The following is a 20,170-nucleotide window of genomic DNA, read 5'->3' as shown; positions in this document are numbered from 1 at the left end:
GACTTCAGTATGCATGCTGGTTAGCACATTATAAAAGGTGCTTTAAACATGCTAAAGTTCAAAACCACTCTTTTCGCCTCCTCTTACGTCCTTTCCGCTTCCTCCTTCCTTTTCTGTCTCTCTCTCGCTCTCTCTCTCTCTCTCACACACACACACACACACACACACACGCATACACACACGAGCATTGCACAGCAGGGTTTTCAGCATGGTCAGCGTGCAACGGGTTTCACTGGAGAGTATGGAGCTTGCGGACCCTCTGCATCTTCCACATACATGCTGAATGGTACACTTTCACGATAGGACTGCATGCTGGGTGTGTGTGTGTGTATGTGTTCATGAGAGATGACCGCTCCATCTTTCTACGCCCCCCGTGCTGACGGGCACCTCCACAGCACTTTGATAGCATCTCGGAACACGATTGGCGATCTAATGGGGGCAATTTACGCGGCAGCCTCGCCGGCTTGCCGTAATTCATTATGATGCTGTAGCGATAAGAATGAGTCCGAACGCATGCAGCCGCGCAACTTCCTCTTCGACCTGAATTGCTTATTGCTTATTCATGCACGTGTAGTATTCAGGTGGAAAGGTATTGACGACTACCTGGAGGATTAACACATCTGCGACTTCAGATGTGTTCACTGCAATTTTGTTGGCTTAAACATAATCCGTTATTTGTAATTTTATATTTAATTGTATTGGTTTTATAATGTGATTTTTAACTTTCTTTTTGTTTTTATTATTTTTATTTGATTTTTATTTTCAATTTATTTCACATAAATGTTTTTGTGTTTTTTTTAAGAATTTCATTTTTTTGTATTTGTCATTTTATTCATACATATATACATATTATTATATTTTGTTTTTGTTTGATTTCATTTTTATTTAATTCATATTTTTGTAGCTGTATTTCATTTTTAAAAAGTGTTATTATTTCATTAAGTATTTATGTAATTTGTATTATTTAAAAAAACATTTTTTACATTTTCTATTTTATTTGTATTTCATTTCATTCACATTTTATTTCAATTTTATTTTATTTTATTTCTTCCCCCATTGAATGAACTTGCTGAACTACAACATATTTGCTCACTAGGAATTATAATTTGTCTTTATTTAAGTATGTTCTCTTTGATTACTATGTGAAAATGTAATAAGTTATGTTTTTATATTCTGAGCAAGCATGGAGCAAAATCCTCAGCCTGTTCTTTCTAGATACATAATGCCAAAACCTCCACCTCGGACATTGCTTCACATTTGGCCGTCCCTCTCCGGTCGCTATCTCTCTCATGTAAATGTCTTTTCTCCTGTCTCTTTCAACCTTTTCCTCTTTCCCGACTGTTGTGTGCCATTTTTTTGTCCTCTTTTCTTCCTCTGTCGCTATCTAACCGCCACCACAGGAGCAGCACCCGGTAAAGTCCTCCTCCTCCTACTCGTCCTGCAGAACCAGATCACTTGGGCTTCTCACTCTTTCTTTCTTTTGTTCTTCGTACCGTCGCCTCATTTTCCCTGTGATACTGCTTATTGTGAAAAACGTGTTCTCCCTCGAATGTAACACCATTCTCTGGAAAGCTAGAAATAAAGTAGACCCTGAGATCCGTTTCTCCGATAGATGCAAAATGAAGGTGGACAGGTCTATCATAGTAGGAAATAAAAAAAAATAAATAAAAAATTAAAAAAAAAAACCTTCAAGGACCCACGCCTGACACTGATCAGAGAATCAACTATTTTGGTTTGAATCAGCCATTTCAGGTGTTGTTTGGTGTTGGAAGTGGGATCCAAAACCACACCTCCAGGGCATGCTCCGACCTGAATGTCCTGTTGGGTTTGGTTGGATCAAAATGAAATACGATTAAACCTGAAAGAAATTCATTTCCGTCCAAACTTTAAAGTCCACATTTCTTGTGCCGACGACAACATGAACGTTCTGTCGTCTGGATAGATAAATTATTCTTTATTTTGTGTCAGAAGTGAGATCCAAATGTGAGGCAGACGGTGACCTGGATTTCCTGAGATCTGAGATGGTCTCAAAAGCCATCTGACAGAGCAGACTGCGACCAGAACATCCCGTGATGTCGATATCGCCAAAACTTTCTTAATTCCCGGGGACTAATAAAGCCATTACAAGAATTGCTTGGAAGTGGATCTGAACCAATGCCTCCAGGTCTGACTGTCACCTAAATTCCTGCAATTTGGATAGACGCATACTTACATACAAATTCCAAAAGTGTCCGAAATGGATCCAGTCCCACTCATCCCGGGAAGAGTGTGAGCTCAACTTCCAGTATATTAGGTGAATAATTTATTCATACAAAAAAAAAAATATGTCAGAAGTGGGATCCAAACCTGTGCATTTAAGGCACAGGTGTCAAACTCAAGGCCCGGGGGCCAGACCCGGCCCGCTGCATGATTTTATGTGGCCCGGAAGCCAAATCTAGTGTGTGAATTTCCATGATTCTTGTAAAAATCTGGACCAAAATTTCAAATTGTCAAATCTCATAAATGATAAAGTTGAGAGATTACAAGCATTTTTGTGTTACCAAACGTGAATAGTTGAAAAACACATGACCCTTGATTTCTGATTCCAAAACTAGTTCATAAATTGATTATGTAAATATGATGAGATGAGAAATATTTTTGTTCCACAGTCATAACGGCCCTCTGAGGGAAAGTGGAACAACAATGTGGCCCGCAAGAAAAATTAGTTTGACACCCCTGATTTAAGGAAATATACCCAGACTGCGACCTGAACTTCTTTATTCATCCTGAGGGAAACTGAACAAAACGTCTGCAAGTTTAGTTTGAAGAAACCATTTCGGGAGATATTTGGTGACAGCAGCAGAATCCAGATCCACGCCTCCGAGGTCAACTGCAACCTGAACTTCCTGTCATCAAGAAATAAATTTAATTCATCAACCAAGCACACACTTCCATGGTAGACGGTGACCTGAACCTCTTCTCATTTTGATATGCGGTGGTTTATCAAATATTTGGTGTGAGAAGTGGGGTCCAAACCCTTGCTTCCGGGACAGGCTGCCACCCTGACTCTCACGTTTCACTTTGCATCCACGTTGGCGACGTCATGCGATGCTGCACACGCATCGCATGTCCCGCTTAGCGTCCGTTTTCCCGTCGTCCAAACGCCAAATGTGGACGGGGGCGATCCGATGCTAAGTTTTCCTCTCACTGAAGAACTTTTTATTTTTTTGAAAAAGAAAGAAAGAGGTTTGGCTGGGCACTCTACCGGGAGATGCCTGTGGGCATGATGATGTTGATGATTATGTCGACGATGCCTCATAACGTCCATGAAATCTCCCAAGGCTTCTCTGGTTTCATGTTTGACTTATTTGCAATTCAGAGAGCCGACCGTTCTGTCTGTTTTTTTGCATTTGAAAGTAGCCAGTGACAATGTGGTTGTTGTTTTCCGGCTGGCTTGTAGGGGGAGCAGCAAGGGCAAAGACATCAGCACCATTAAGTCACTGCGAGTGTTGCGGGTTCTGCGTCCTCTCAAGACCATCAAAAGACTCCCGAAGCTCAAGGTAACACATTAAGCATCCATCACCAAGGCCGATACGAAATGGAAACGTTCAATACTATTCACTTCATCGTGCGACCTCAAAGGTCCACTGTCATGAAATGCATGATTTTTAGTATGTTATTAATGAAAAAAACGGCAGCCGGTATGGTCCCATGCCTTTTTTTCACCACAAAAAATGATTTTGACGTAAATGGCTTTTGTAACTCCTGCCATGAAAATCCTCACGAGCGATTTGTTTTCGAGAAGAAGCAGGAAGTGACGTACGGGGCAGGATCGCCCTCAAGCGGACTCGTTTGTTTCTATTAGTTTTACCTCCGGGAAGGTAGCTCATTGTTCCTTTGTGTTAGCCAAAATGCCGGCTCGTTGCATTGCTGGACATTGCTTGAACACTCGGGAGGATGGATTTACCCTTCATAAGTTTCCAAGAGACCCGGTTCGTCGTGAAAAATGTATTGCACAGGTGCAAAGGACAAGACCTTCTTGGGTTCCAAATGACAGGTAGGTGTGTATACAGCTTCTAAATAAAACAATAGTTGGGGGGGGCATAATCCGTAAATCAGGGGTGCTAAATGTGTCGATGTGCACATCGGAAGACTTCCGTGCAGCACCCACTGAAGGACGGCCTCCGCTGCCATGTCGCCTGGGGTGGCTTGTCTCCGCCGCGGAAGTGGATCAGATGGGGAGGCGGTTTGGCCGTGATCCGCATATCATCTAAATAAGCCTCGAAACATTAGGGTAATATTGCGCTGGTCACTTCATTTGGTTTTGTGAGATGTTCTCTTCTTCAAAAAGAGTTTCTGTGTCAGAAAGGGCGTGTTCGTCTCCCATAGTAGGGGCCACAGCGTATTTTCAATGGCAAATGTCCGGGGCGACATCATGGACAGGAGATGCAGCCAATATGGCGACCACTTGGATGTCGAATGACACTTCCGCTCATATTTATTTTTTCGTATAGACATTGAAGTGAATAATGTTATATGTATTTTACATTACAATATCTATTTTAGAATGTTTATAGGGATGACACTTGACCTTTATGTACCAATGCTGAAAACCACGTGCAACCCCACACCGCTGTGTGTAAACATGACCGTGTTATTATGTTAAGGAGCTTGCGCAGGCATAATTAAAGGTGAGAATGTTAACAATTTAGAAATGCCAGAAACAAAAAATAAGCATGACATGGCGTCTGTCCAGGAAGGCCTTTTGGGAGCTGTGGAATTGTCTCAGGCAGTATTTCGCAAAGTCTGGTATGCAAAGCACCAGTAATGTTTTTCAGCGAGATATACTGCGCCCAAATTACAGCCTGGGAATTTAGATTGAGAGTCCCACCCTCACCCCGGTGCGCTCAAATGATTTTTTTGTTGGCCCTGTCTTGACTACTAACTTATGAGTGGTGAAAGTGATTTTAGGTCTCATTATGTTTTAGAGTACTTATCATTTTCATCAGAGGTCACCTGCTTAGGGCTTTTTCTGTTGCTTAGCAATAATTGTTGATTGTACGGCACAACAGCAAGGGGCCGACGAAATCACGAGTCAGAACACATATCCTGCGTACACTAGTATGCCGGTCGGGTGCCGGGACGCTCGGCAAGTGACCGATGTGCTCGTGCACAGTTTTGTTGACATTAAAAGTCATCTTGTAGTTGTCACATCGTAGTCTGTGATTAGGTTTTGTCAAACGATGGGTGTTGATTTGAAATTATAAAGAATTATCCAATACGGACCGGCCGTTCGGGAGTTGTCCCAAATTTCCCAATTGAAATTGGCACCTCGCCACTGCTGGCTTACAATAAGCAATTTCCTTTGTAGAATAAAAGCGTTCTTGCTTTTGATGAACTCTTAGACTTATTGCGTTACAGCATTTTTCTGTTTGTCATTATGGTGGTAGTTGGAGAACCAAGTAGTTTTTAGGTGGAACCACTGATCTAAGGGCTGACTTGGAGCCGGTCACAAGAAGGAAGTCATGCCACATCACCGATGACAAAACTCCTTCCAACTCTGCATTTTCTTGTGTGTGGGTCATTTCAGCACACTGTGACAAACTGGAGTCGACCTCTCCTATAGCAGTTTTTACATTTTGTCTTGAATTTTGAACGTAATGTTTGACAGAACGGGTGGATGCATCTAATTCCTACACACTCTGGGCAAAGCATAGCAAATGAAACATGGCTCTGATGCAGTTGCTGGTGTCCCCAAAATCTTTGTTTGCCTTTTCCATTAACACTTCCAATTCCTTCACTTCAAACTTCATTTTGCAGTGGTTTCCAAATGTTCCACAGTGAAAACCGTTCTAGCTACGTCAAGCATTAAACGCTCTTTTAAATGTGGGGGTTCCCGGCACTTTTTGCACTTGTTGCGAACAGCATGCACAATCTCTCCGAGTGAGTAAACACGCAATTAAGCTCTCGCTATTTGCGATCTGAGTAAATCAGGCATTTTAAGTCATTTGTCTCCTCTCTCTAGGCCGTGTTCGACTGCGTGGTGAACTCTCTGAAGAACGTCCTGAACATCCTTATTGTCTACATGCTGTTCATGTTCATCTTCGCTGTGGTGGCCGTGCAACTCTTTAAGGGTCGCTTCTTCTACTGCACGGATGTGTCCAAAGAATTTGAGCGTGACTGCCGGTTAGTACAAACCTCGATCTCGCGTATCTTGGGGGCGAGACGCCGACATCCAGTGGTTATGTCGATGTTGTGTCCCGGGCAGGGGCGAGTTTCTGATGTACGATAAGGATGAGGTTAAAGCTCAGAAGCGGGAGTGGAAGAAGTACAATTTTCACTACGACAACGTGGCTTGGGCCCTGCTCACCCTCTTCACTGTCTCCACTGGAGAAGGGTGGCCGCAGTGAGTGTGCACCTCACACGCACACACTCGCATACAATATTCACATGTAAAATACTGCCAAAGTGAAGACTAAATTTTGCTTGAAAAGTAAGACCTCATATTCCTTGAAATAAATCAAATTATTAGAATTAAGTGGAATTTATTGCACTCAAGACCTAATTTTGCTCGGAAAAAATGAAATTGTCCTAATACTAGACAAGGAGTAAAATTCAAACATATTCAAGTCTTAACCCATTCGTGGGCAGCGTCCCATTTTTGAGACATCATGATTTTCATGCATTATATCCTTCAGTATATCAAAATATTGAAGTGTTTTAATCTGAAGCCATAATTTTGCATCAGGAGAGAATAACTCATCGGTGAAAGTTAGCACGGAGTTATTTCTGTTTCCTTCCTGACCCAAAATGGCTGCCTCAAGTTATCATATAACTTAACCATAAACAAAAACAAAGTGTTATTTCTTTGATTGTGGCCTGTCAGGAGACTTCTATCTCAATAAGGCAAAAAATTACAACTCTGCCCATGAATGGGTTAATGTTACTGAGTACCGTAATTCCCGGTGTGTGACAGTCTGAGCGCTCCCCCGTGCTGCAAAGTCTCCTTGTGATTAATGTGCATGCGTTACTAACAGGGGAACTCTGGGTATGTAGCAGACGCTTACTGGGAAATCACCCGGTCTCATAGTTCCCCTTCTTCTACATAGAGGGAAATAACATACGTTATAACCTACCACATGCGCATTAATATACGCGCATGCGCATTAATCACAAGGACACTTTTCAGCACTGGGAGCGCTCAGACCATCACACCGGCCTACAGAGCACACCTGGTTATAAGCTTCGCTACATAGAAAGAGTTTAATGGCCTACAAGCCGCGACTTTGTTCACACGCTTTCAGCCCTCCGGGTTATGCGGTGATGCGGCGCTAGCGTTAGCTAGTGCTAAACTCTTTGTGTAAAGAGGCTTAGAACCAGGTGTGCTAATGCTAGCGCCGTGCTAACCCTAGCACCGCATCTCCGCATAAACCACAAGGTTCACAAGTCACGGCTTGTAGGCCGGAAATTACAGTAAATGTGTCATTTTGTGGGAAAATGAATAAAAATATAACATGAGTAAAAAGCACTGTATTTAGAAATTTTGAAAATTACTTCACTGGGTCTTAATAACAATGTTCATCTTTTCTCCAGGGTCTTAAAGGCCTCTGTGGACTCCACTTATGAGAACCAGGGCCCCAGCCCGGGTTACCGGATGGAGATGTCCATCTTTTACGTGGTGTACTTTGTTGTCTTCCCCTTCTTCTTCGTCAACATCTTTGTGGCTCTCATAATCATCACCTTCCAGGAACAGGGGGATAAGATGATGGAGGACTATAGCTTGGAGAAGAATGAGGTGAGGATGAGGAACCCGCACGTCCCTGTTGAGGCTTCAGGAACGTCACCAATGTTCTTGTTCCAGAGAGCCTGCATCGATTTCGCCATCAACGCCAAGCCCCTGACGCGCCACATGCCCAAGAACAAGCTGAGCTTCCAGTATCGCATGTGGCAGTTTGTGGTGTCGCCCCCGTTCGAGTACAGCATCATGGCTCTCATTGCGCTCAACACCATCGTCCTCATGATGAAGGTCAGTCCCTGGAAGTGTTCGATTCTGTATACCGCAGCAGCCGAGCCCTCATCATGAGAAAGCGTTGACCTTAATCCTATTACAAAACATAATGACCCCTAATTAACCTAAGCTTAACGTTAACATGTGAGTAGAGTCACTGCAAATTGTACCCAAGTAAATTTACTGATATTTTATGATATAATTCAAGTCAAAGTGAAAAGTGGTGACTTGCGACACGAGTGACTGGATTTTGTGATGTTTTCAAGCCACAAGCCAATGATTTCTTTGTTGGCAGTAAAGTCAGCTCGTTTCATAATCGGTAGCAATTTAACAGATCGTGAACATTTATTTAAAAAAAAAAAAAAGAGTCCTCAAGCTGTTTATTTGAACTCCCTGGCAGTTCATTGTCAAATTAAAGACTAAACCAAGAATAACATTTAAAGCAACCATCCATCCATTTTCCTTGCCACTTATCCTCACATGGGTCGCAGGGAGTGCTGGAGGCTTTCCCGGCTGTCAACGCACAGGAGGCAGAGTACACTTTGGACTGGTTATTAGCCAACATCAAGACAAACAGTCGCACTCACAATCACACCTCGGGGCAATTTAGAGTGTCCAATTAATGTTGCATGTTTTTGGGATGTGGGAGGAAACCGGAGTGGCAGGAGAAAAACCACGCAGGCAGAACATGCAAACTCCACACAGGTGGGCCCGGGATTCAAACCTCGGTCCTCAGAACTGTGAGGCCAACATTTACCACCTGAATCCACCGTGCCGCCTTAAATCAACCACGATTAATTAATTAACCCTAACCCTAATTTATCACTTCTAGCTTATTGCTAACACATAATGGAAAACAACATTTACATGCCGATTTAGCATCGATAGTCGCAGCGTTGCAACCTTTTAGCCATCTGATTTAACACAAACTGTAGGGCAACACATAGAGACATACAAAATAATATTCACAGTCGCTGGGAGTACTGGTGAGTTTTTATTGTTTGTCTGTATGACTGGCGAGCACACTAGAAGGAGCACTGAAGCATTAAAATTCATGCACAACTTGTTTAAATCTCTCCATTCAATTTAACTGTAATTAATATGTTTTTATAAAGTACCACATCATATAGTGCCTTTTTCCCTTACTAAAGAAAACCACATTGCACAAACCAGACATGTGATATGACTGGGGACTGAAAGACTGAAAAATAGCCGGGGGGTCTGGCGGCAAGCATGATCAAAGGATGATCACCAATTTTAATGTGCAAGTCTTATAAATTGTATTATGAATGAAATATATCTAGTACATCTTTAAATAAATGCTATTCTGTTTTCAAAATGTACACAATACCTTACAATACAATACAATTCATTATTTACCCCCCAAAAATACAAATTCAAATACAACGAAGTAAACTACTAAATTGAATTCAGATTTGCATTATGGCATGCATGCGTGCTTTCATAGCCTGTTTTTATCATATCCATTCAAAAACGTTTTGAATATCTATCAATTTCTTTCGCTCCAGAGGTGTCTTTCTTCTTGAGCACCGCCATCTTGTTCACTTGAAAATGGCCCCATGATCTGCCTCAGATACAACAGGCATTTTCATTGGTCAGGAGGAACGCATTCGACCAATCAACAGACGTGTATCTAATCTTCCGCCTCGCTTGCAAAAATCAGACTGGAATATGAACAAGTGTGGATTCTGGCACGGGTTATGGTAGGAATATTGCAGAAAAACTGTTTTTTTTTTTAATCTATGCAGTTTAAAAAGACGGAATTCTGCCTATGAACGGAAAAATCACGTCGGACAAACATTTGTTTTTATTAGTTTTTTATTTCAATGAGATCCAAGTGTTTAGAGTGTGATCAACTCGAACCCCAAGGCACCACTGAACAAAATATCAAAAACTTGAGATCGTGCTAGTATGCTTCAAACATCTACCACTAGATAGCAGCAGCGAACTTCATAACGTTCGGCCACCATTAATTCACATTGAAACGACAGATTGAGTTGGTGGCAGTGACGCATCATCAAATTGGTGTGCCACCTGCCAATAAAATCCACAGAAGAAGAACAAAGGACAGCACATTGGGTAGAGCGTTTTGTGCTTTGGTTGACTGTTTGTGGGTTTTATTTGTTTTGTGTTGGCAAGCAAATGATATTGCCGTGTGTTTTTGCGCAAAGCAATATTGTTGAGTGCAGTTGCTCACAAACACAAAACTTCATGTGAACTCCGTCGTCTTCGTCTTGAAATGACTTTGCAATGCTAAGCTATGCGCTATTCTGGAACACTGTGCGCAGTTTGATGGCGCCTCGGAGACGTACGACGACGTCCTGAAGAACCTCAATATCGTCTTCACCACATTCTTCTTCATGGAGTCCATCCTGAAGATCATCGCTTTCGGCCCTCTGGTGAACACACACACACGCACACAGACGCTCAGATGTAGGCTCCCATCATTCATTCATGAGGCAGGCTTATTTTTGTAGACAGATCTGGAGCGTGTAGTCGATGTCCCCGAAAGACCCCAAAGTGTGCACGCCACCTGTCATCTACTTTCCTTCCCTTGTTTCCATGGCAACAAGAGTTTTTGGACAGCTACTAACGTCCTCCTTTTGTCCAAAACAGAATTATTTCAGAGACGCCTGGAACATTTTTGACTTTGTCTCTGTGCTGGGCAGCATCACCGACATTTTGGTGACGGAATTAGGGGTAAGTGGTCGTAAATAACACAACGCCACAACTGCACCATCATTGTGTTTTTGATTGTGTATATTATGTACAGATGGGTATATATATATATATATATATATATATATATGTATGTATCAGTATTTCGTTTAAATAATGTCCTTGTGAGTCTCTCTCTGGTGTCCACTGTTAACTCGGCAGCATCTTTAGTTCATGCCAGCAACGAAGATGCGATTGGCTGCGAAAAATCCGTGTCAGCGGTTCATAATATGGAAATACTTTGAAAATAAATGTGAGTGAACCTTTGTGAGAACAAAACTGTAATATCTCAAAATTGTGTTCATAAGACAAAATGGACATGGTGTTACAAAAACAGATGTTTCATCATTTTGATGAACAAAGTTTTGGTGTAACAAAAATAATGTATTGATTTAAAAAGCTAGAAATAAAATAAACTTATGACTGAATAGTCTTGTTACAAAAAATCTTTTTTCTTAATTGATAAAAATCCCATCTAGAAATTGTTTTAAGAAATTATATTTAATTCATCTTAATATGTAATTTGAAAAAACTCATATTAATAAGATTTAATCTTCATAATATGTAGAAAAAACGACTTTTGCAAGAAATAAATAATAATAATGTATGATATTTAATAATAATAATATCGTGAGAATAATATAGTACTTTTGTGATTATTTTTGGAATATTACTAGAACATTTTTGAACAACAAATATTTATACCACCAAAAATCTAAATGTACAAATAAGATCAGAATTTTTATATTTCATTTCAGTAATATTAGTCATTTTTAATCAAAAATTTTAAATTTGTGAGAAAGTATTTTGAGAATTAGTCTGCCTGCACGTAATAAAAGTTTCATTATTACGAATTTATTTTCATAATAGTGTGAGGAAAAATGTCAAGCTTTACGATAAAAAAAAATAATCTAAAAAGAATATAGGTATGACTATACAAGAATGCAGGTATAATTAGTTTGAAAAGAAGTTGTTATAATCAGACTATAATCAGACTGGTAAATTATGAGATGCGGAGTCTTGATATTACTAGATAAAAGACAATATTGCAAGAACAGTAATAATTTGAAAAGAATAAAATGCAGTGAAAATATTATTACAAATTTTGTATTCACTGTAAACATGACAATTGTACTTTATTTCCATGCTCCATGAGGAAAATTACAATTTTACAATACATATTATTGTGCAGTATTGCAAAAATCCTTATTTTCATAATTCTCAATATCGTGAAATTGGGAGGTACTTCAAAAGTCATAATTTTACCCAGAAAGCCAGGTATGAAAATGATGTCAGAATAGTCACAGAGAAGCAATGCGATTTGACTCCCGCAGAAGCCGTAGTTTGACTCATTTATTTCCTAGGAAGGTGAGCACCGACCATGCTGATTACTGCCAAACGAGTGATAAACGAGACCTCGGCCATGTTGGAACTGCCCAACGCACAAACTTCTCATCCGTGACACCAAAGAGGGGCTTGAATGGCTGCTATCTTGTTGTCTTGTTGTCATAGTGACATTTATGTGCCTCATAATGACTCCCTCTTTTTCTCTTTCTTCATGTTTTTTCCCCACACTTTCTTTGACTTCTCTGATAAAACAATAATCCATCCAATCCCCCTCCCCCCCAAAAATGCACTATGAAACCCTTCATCGTCTTGTCCTTCATCCGTGTTGCTGGTGATGATGATGATGATGATTATGATGACAATGATGATGATGTAATATTTGTAATGTGCTCATGCCCCAACCACAACACACAATAAATATATATCTATCTATCAATATGTATAAATATATATTTCCCCCCACCCTTCCAACTTCCCCCAACTTCCTTCCCATTCATCCTTCGACATCACCGCACATGTAGAATCTGGTTGGTTTGTAATTTATCTCTCAAAGCTTCCTCTGCATCCTCATTGGTTGTGCTCCCCAAACCCCCCCCCCCCCCCCCCCACTTACCCCTGAGGCAGTCTTCCAACCAAACCGCTCCCCTCCCGACATGGACACCGTTTGAACACCGTGCATGCACTCCCTGCATGAAACTGCAAAATATTCAATATGATTATAAGAATATTGTTCTTTTTTGTTTACTTTTATTTCGTTATAGCACAGTATTGGGAATGGAAAGTTAAAGAAATAAAGCGGAATACAAGAAAATATAAAAACGGCTGGTCCACCTGCTATTCTATGATGGCCCTTCCAATTAAATTAATTTTATTGGATTTATTTCGTACAGGATAAAAAAAAAAAAACCTCCTTCAAAGTACATAAGCATGCCTCCGTGGTGAAGACATTTCTGCTTATGGAAATTAATTTCAGATTTAGAGCGCTATACTTTCCAAATGGAGTTTTGAGAGATTGACAAATTAAGAAAACTGTGATTTCGAGGCAGCCTCAGACGTCAATGAGTGACTTAATTTTTTTGTTGTGTGCGCACACTTTTGCCACACAATATTGCCCGATGACAATAATAAATTCCCAAACTACACAAAATTGTCAAATAATGAGTAAAAAAGTCCAATATTACTCAAGAACATTAAAGTCCTTTACTAAACAAATAGAAAATCTCAAACCCAAAAAATTGAATAAACACAACAATCTACGTACTATGAGAAGTTGCTGATTACAATAAATTTTAATATTATGAAATGTGTCCATATAAAAGTACAAACCTGAAAAACAAGACAAAGTATGAGGAAAAAGTTGCAAATTAGTAAAAGAAGGCAAAATATGAATCCAATAAAGTCTCGATCTTAAATGAGAATAAATTCACAATATTACACAAAATGGTCGTAATGCTAAATCTCAAATTTTCGTTTCATCGTATTTGGATTTGACCAATTTAGTCCATGTTTTACTTTCAGACACGTTATGATCAGGCTTATAAATGACACAATTAAAAAAAAAATCACAATAATATAATGACGATGCGTGCCTTTTCTTTTGTTAGTGATGGCTTTTGCAAAAAGTGGCTTTGCAGTTAGCATGGTTAGCAGTTTGAATGCCAAACCATGCACGTGGCTGTGAAGGCTTGCCGGTATGCTGAAACGCCGCTCACTCCTCCTTCCTCTTCCTCCTCCTGGCCTTGCCTGCCAACCGCTCTCACAACGAAGTGATAATAATCATGATACAATCTCGATTGGTTTCGATCTCTTCTAATAATCATCTTCTTCGTGTGAATGCTGACAGTGTCAAAGAAAGAATCCAAACCCGACCCCTGGTGTCTGTAAATGGCGTTCACATCAGAAAAATCTGATTGGACGATAGCAAATGGAAATAATCTGTTCCCCGGGATGAAACTGCTTGACTGCCGTTGAAGGGCGGGATATCGACATAATTGATAAATGTCAAAGTTGTAAAATATGCCCCAATCCAGCATTTACAGACGCCAAAAATATTTGATTTAGCTTTTCTCCCTTAAAATTGGTTGTTTAAGATGTATTTATTTATTTTTAATTTATGTTCTATTCATTTCCCTCATTAAACAAGTTGGTAGAAATAGTTATGATTGGTAATAATAAACAGTAAAATGAACATTTTATAATATCCCTATATAATTAATTAATTTATTGGTTAGTTCATTACAAATGAATTAATGTCAATAATATAATTATTATTATATAATTATTAAATATTATAATTAATATAAATATTGTTAGTCATATTAGATGTTGATAAGGATGATAATTTATTATTGGAATAAACAATTTTATATATACAAAGTAAAATTATGTATGTTATTAAATGGTGAATTCCTTACAATTAACTAAAGTAACTAATATTGAAAATGTGAATTATTTTCCCATTAAAATAATTTCAAATTCACTTTTTTTCAGTAGGTTTTTGGTGACTATATAATTGCATGTACATGTATACTGTAACTAAAAATGAGACTTGTTTTTAGCAAAATGTTTCATTTAATTGTATTTATTTGTTTTTTGTACCTCAGCCACTCAATGTGCACGTGTGGTTGGCAGGCCGGCTGGCTTCCCTCCTTCCTGTCGGAACGTGTCCCTTCTTGCCTCCACCTTGTGTGGCCTGCTTGCACCTCTGAGATCAGTGCATTTGGTCCCCCCCCCCACCCCCCCTCAAAAAAAATAAAATAAAAAAATCCTGCTATACCAGATTGGATGATGACTTTCATTTAGTTTTCCTTTTATTGTTCCCTCCTTCTCTCCTCTCTTTTGTCCTCTTGAAGATCCCACCGGTTCCTTTCCACCCTCCCCCTTGCGTCCTTTCTGGCTGTCTCTGCTCTGTTTATTCCCCCACACCCACCCCCGGCTTTCACGTTTAAGTTTGTGAAACGTCGCATGTTATCGTGCGCTTACCAGCGTTGTTCTTCCCGCAGAACAATTTCATCAATTTGAGCTTTCTGCGCCTGTTCCGCGCCGCTCGCCTCATCAAGCTCCTGCGCCAAGGCGAAACCATTCGCATCCTTCTGTGGACCTTCGTGCAGTCCTTCAAGGTCAGCACGCCGACACTTGTAAGGTGTTCCCCGGTCCGGACTGACACATCTTACTGTGTGATCTCGCAGGCTTTGCCCTACGTGTGCCTGCTCATCGCCATGCTCTTCTTCATTTACGCCATCATTGGCATGCAGGTGAGGGAATTCATACCATATTTGCTCTATTATTTGGAATTGATTTGATTTCGGATTGTCTGTATATTGTCATTTATGAGCAATATACACTTTTAAATGGATTCATGGTAAGCAATTGTTATTAATTCACCAAGGTTAATCAGTGGCGCCACGGTGGCTCAGCTGGAAAGCGTTGGCCTCACAGTTCTGAGATCCCAGGTTCAATCCCGGCCCCGCCTGTGTGGAGTTTGCATGTTCTCCGGTTTCCTCCCACATCCCAAAAAATGGAACATTCATTGTAGACTTTAAATTGCCCCTAGGTGTGATTCTGAGTGCGGCTGTTTGTCTCCATGTACCCTGCGATTGGCTGGCAACCAATTCAGGGTGTACCCCGCCTCCTGCCCGTTGACAGCTGAGATAGGCTCCAGCACTCTACGCGACCCTTGTGAGGATAAGCGGCAAAGACCATGGATGGCTAGAAAATGGAAATGTATTCAAGGCAATGTAAACCAGTGTAGCTGTTTTGTGGACTTGGAAAGTGTTCGACTGTGTCCCTCGAGGAGTGATGTGGGGGGTCCTCCAGGAGTCCGGGGTACCGGACTCCCTCATTCGGGATGTCCGGTCTCTGTATGAACAGTGGCAGGTTGCGCCGCATTGCCCACTACAAGTCGGACTCTTTTCCAGTGAGAGTCTGACTCTGCCAAGGCAGGACTTTGTCACCGATTCTGTTCATTACCTTTATGGACAGACTTTCTATGCCGGCCAGGGTGTTGAGGGTGTGCAGTTTGATAACATCAGTATTGCGTAGTCGCTTTTTGCAGAGAATGTGGTTCTGATGGCTTGATCGAACCGTGATCTCTAAAACCCACTCGAACGGTTCGCAGCTGGGATGAAAATTCACACCTCTAAATCTGAGGCCAAGGTCCTCTGATGGAAAAGGGTGGAGTGCCCTCTCAGGGTCAGGGAGGAGATCCTGGATTCAAGTATCTCAGGATCTTGTTCGCAAGTGAGGGAAGAATGAAGCGGTGGATTGGTGGGGCTTGTGCAGCGATGCGGACTCTTATCGGTCCGTCATGGTGAAGAAGGAGCTGAGCCAAAAGGCAACGCTCTCGATTTATCGGTCAGCCTACGTTCTGACCCTCAAACATGGTCAGGAGCAGTGGGTCGTAACCGAAAAAACACGATCCCTGATACAAGCGACCAAGAGAGTTTCCTCCGCAGAGTGTCTGGGCTCTCTCTTCGTTAGAGTGGGAAGGTCAGTCTTTCGGAAAGGGTTCAGAGTCGAGCTGCTGCTCCTCTGCCTCGAGAGGCGTCAGATGAGGCGGCTCGGGGGTCTGTTTAGGATTCCTCCCAGATACCGTGGTCGGTCCGGAGCCTATCCTGCCTATCTTTGGGCAGGAGGCAAGGTACACCCAGAACTCATCGCCACCCAATCGCAGGGCACACATAACCAATCATTCATACCTACAAGCAATTTAAAGTTGCCAATTTACCCACTATGCATTTTTTGGGATGTGGGAGGAAACTGGAGTACCTGAAGAAAATTCACAGAAGCTAGGGGAGAACATCTAAAGTCAACATGGGTGAGACCAGATTTGAACCGGGGTCCTCAGAATTGTGATGTGCTAACCAGTCCATCACCGTGCTTATTCTTATTCATTAGTCTGTTCATTTATTTTATATTATTATCTGGCATAGTCTAGTCTACTATTTGTTTAAGATCAAAAATATTTCCTAATTCAAATGTATAATAGCAATGGAGTTTTTACCGTGTTGGTGACTCTCCTACTATGTTTTCTGAAAAGTTCTGTTTGCTTGTGCGTGCGTGCATGTAGTTGTTTGGCAACCTGTCACTGGAGCAGGAGGGCGAGAGCGCCATCGACCATCACAACAACTTCAGAACCTTCGTCATGGCCCTCATGTTGCTCTTCAGGTGACCTTTGCCGCACGAACAGCCACGCGGCAGGTGGCTCCGCGGCGCCATTGTTGTTTCATGAGTATGTGTGGGCACGGCCATGCAGGAGCGCCACGGGCGAGGCCTGGCACGAGATCATGCTGTCATGTCTGGGAGGCAAAGAGTGCGATCCGGCCTCTGGCAACACCGAGCCCGAGTGCGGCAGCACCTTCGCTTACACCTACTTTGTCTCCTTCATCTTCCTGTGTTCCTTCCTGGTGAGCACGATGCACAAAGTCCAACTTGTTATGCTTGCTGATGTTGTACCTTTACTTGGTGGTACTTTTAGAAAGTTAAACTTAAATGCCAAAAAACAAAGAAATCCCATTTTGGCTCATTGCAGCCATCATAAATTGGACCTCCTTGGTATCGTTGGAAAGGTTATTCCTAAAAATCCGGGTATAGAAGTTAAATTGGATCACTTGTTTATCAGATAGGGTTAGATCCGAGTCACTAAACGGACCGGACCACTCAGTAGAAATGTGACTTACCCCACCCGACTATTATTCAAAGTGTTTTTGCTGTGCACAGATGCTCAATTTGTTTGTGGCCGTCATCATGGACAACTTTGAGTACCTGACAAGAGATTCATCCATCCTGGGGCCGCACCACCTGGACGAGTACGTAAGGATTTGGGCCGAGTACGACCCCGCCGCCTGGTGAGTAGACGGTTAACATCCGCCAATCGTCCAAATCAAATCAGGATGCTAAGATAGCGGCGCATATACTGCAGATAACAGGAAAAAGAGGCTTTACCACTCTTCGCGCCGTGTTGACAAAAACTCACCTGCTAGTCCAGTTAGCTTAGTTTGCTAGCACCCAAATAGCATCCATCCCTCAATATGTTAGTAGCATATCATTATAGTATGATTATTTTTATTGATATTAAATTTGCAGATAGTTACTTGTGCCTGTTGATTTTTATTTTATTTTTTTAAATGAAATAATAATTAAATAAATCAAATAACTCAAACATCTATCCCGGCTTTATCCTGAACCCAAATCTATCTGGGTTAGTTTTTTTTTTTTTTTTCCCCCAACCTTTTTTGGATATGTTGCATATGATACATTCTATTTCTTGTCGTTTCTCGAGAGATTCACATGACTATGCAGGCAGCCGCATAGCCTTTATCCACAACCTTCAGGTATTTTGTTTACTAAATTTTTGATCTAATTTTTTTTAAGCCTCTTTCAAGTTCCAAATCAAACAAGTACACTTCCTTGTCCCTGTTGATTTTTGAGGGTTTTAAGTGACAATGCGGATGGGCGCCATAGCCTTATCCGGTACCAGAATTAAATATATGTTGTCAATAATACAAGTAGATTGCTGGATACTATTTTTTTTTTTTTTTGAGGGTCTCAAATGGCCCCCAACTGATTAATCAGCCAGCCAAGTTACAGTGATCAGAAAATTTAAGACCCTGTGAAATCACCCCAACTTTTTTACACCTAAAGACAAAGACATGAGGCAAAAATAATGATGTAATAATTTTTCTTTCTATTGTAAAGTTGTACTTGTAATTTATACCTTTATTGTTGCAAGTGTTAAGGGACCCAAAAGATGACGGATTATTTGATGATATAATTCTTTGAAACATCAGAATCCGCATTAGCCTCTCTGAATAATGAACGTTGCAGATAGTACAAGTGCAATGCTTGTACCTGTTAATTCTCGAGAAATTCACATAACAATGCAGATGGCCTCCTAGCCTTATTCTGAGCCTGCATCTGTCTGGCTCAACCACTGATCTAAAAAAAAAAAAGACTGGATAGTGCATACACATCGAGCGGTATGTCGATTGGTTGAAGCCAGTTGGCCGCCATCTTGGTACTCCTAAAACGCAAGGACGACATGGTTTACAGGTTGGATTATGGCGGGGGTTTTCCTAAAAATTTGGTTTGTAGAATTAAAACTGGTTGTGTGAGCTTGACATTTTTTCAGTTCTGGTAACATGAAGGATTTTTAATTTGACTTGGTAAAGCCAATAAAAGACCAAGTTCAAAGGAAAGACATATAAGACCGTGACTACCTAGAAACCTTGCATATTACCTAGAGCCCGAGTTCCGTGACATGTTAACATTTCCCAAAATACGCTGTGAAGCAATATCATCATAACATAGCAAAATACTAAGCATTTTTTTGTCATAAAAACATTACATTGTAAGTCATTCAGTTAGATATATTTTTGTAAATAAGGGCTCGCAATGGGAAAATACATGCTAAACACATTGCTCATTTGTTGTCTCTGCTACATCCTATTTCAGACGGAAAATTTAAACTTGTTTCCTCGCATTTGAAAATCAATGAATTATGAAATTCATCAAAAAATTTCACAGAAAATGTGTTTTCTTGCTTATTCGCTGATGAAGGTTGGGAAAACATACATCGCTTTTTCGCGAAAAACCGTCGCCCTATAAAGGTCAAGCAGACAGTGAACAACAACCGTAGACTGAACAAATAGACTAAACTTTGTTCGAGTGAAAATAAAAAAAAAAAACCTTTACAAACGAACTTTAACAGAAAATCTTTCTAATTTACCTGTGGAATGTTTTCTCACAGCCACGAAATTGGCAATCAACGCAGGTCGGCATGGTTGTTTTGGGAGTTTCAAGATGGCGGATGGCGACTTTAGTTTTGGTGGCCATCCAGTCATTTTTTTTTTTAGATCAGCGGGCCCAACTTTTGGTTCTGGCGCAACAACTATTGTAGATCCAAATGTGGCTCACTTGCGCCCTCTGCCCGCTGGGAATGAAATCTACAGGTAAGTTGTTGAATCGGCAGTTAGCTTTGAGCATTAGCCAGATTCTCTCCACGTTGTTTGATGAATGTAGATAACATTTTCCTTCCTCCCGACACTGCAGGATGGCCTCTTGCTCTGCGTTAACTTTTACACTTGAAATGAATGTCCA

General features: G+C 40.9%; 1 protein-coding gene across 1 annotated transcript in view; it reads left to right on the top strand.

The window, feature by feature from the left end:
- cacna1ab (calcium channel, voltage-dependent, P/Q type, alpha 1A subunit, b) overlaps positions 1–20,170 on the top strand; it is a 118,518-nt gene that overhangs the window by 60,500 nt on the left and 37,848 nt on the right. The window contains exons 27-38 of the mRNA XM_061829210.1: positions 3,440–3,539; positions 6,005–6,165; positions 6,248–6,385; positions 7,573–7,774; positions 7,841–8,005; positions 10,297–10,407; positions 10,625–10,708; positions 15,076–15,192; positions 15,262–15,327; positions 17,142–17,239; positions 17,328–17,478; positions 17,792–17,919. Coding sequence (XP_061685194.1) covers positions 3,440–3,539; positions 6,005–6,165; positions 6,248–6,385; positions 7,573–7,774; positions 7,841–8,005; positions 10,297–10,407; positions 10,625–10,708; positions 15,076–15,192; positions 15,262–15,327; positions 17,142–17,239; positions 17,328–17,478; positions 17,792–17,919 — 1,521 coding nt within the window. The remainder of the gene's footprint in view (positions 1–3,439; positions 3,540–6,004; positions 6,166–6,247; positions 6,386–7,572; positions 7,775–7,840; positions 8,006–10,296; positions 10,408–10,624; positions 10,709–15,075; positions 15,193–15,261; positions 15,328–17,141; positions 17,240–17,327; positions 17,479–17,791; positions 17,920–20,170) is intronic.

Source organism: Syngnathoides biaculeatus, chromosome 9 (genome assembly GCF_019802595.1).
Source record: "Syngnathoides biaculeatus isolate LvHL_M chromosome 9, ASM1980259v1, whole genome shotgun sequence".
Lineage (NCBI taxonomy): Eukaryota > Metazoa > Chordata > Actinopteri > Syngnathiformes > Syngnathidae > Syngnathoides > Syngnathoides biaculeatus.
Note: the sequence above shows the minus strand (reverse complement) of the source record. Positions and strands in the feature narration are given on the sequence as shown.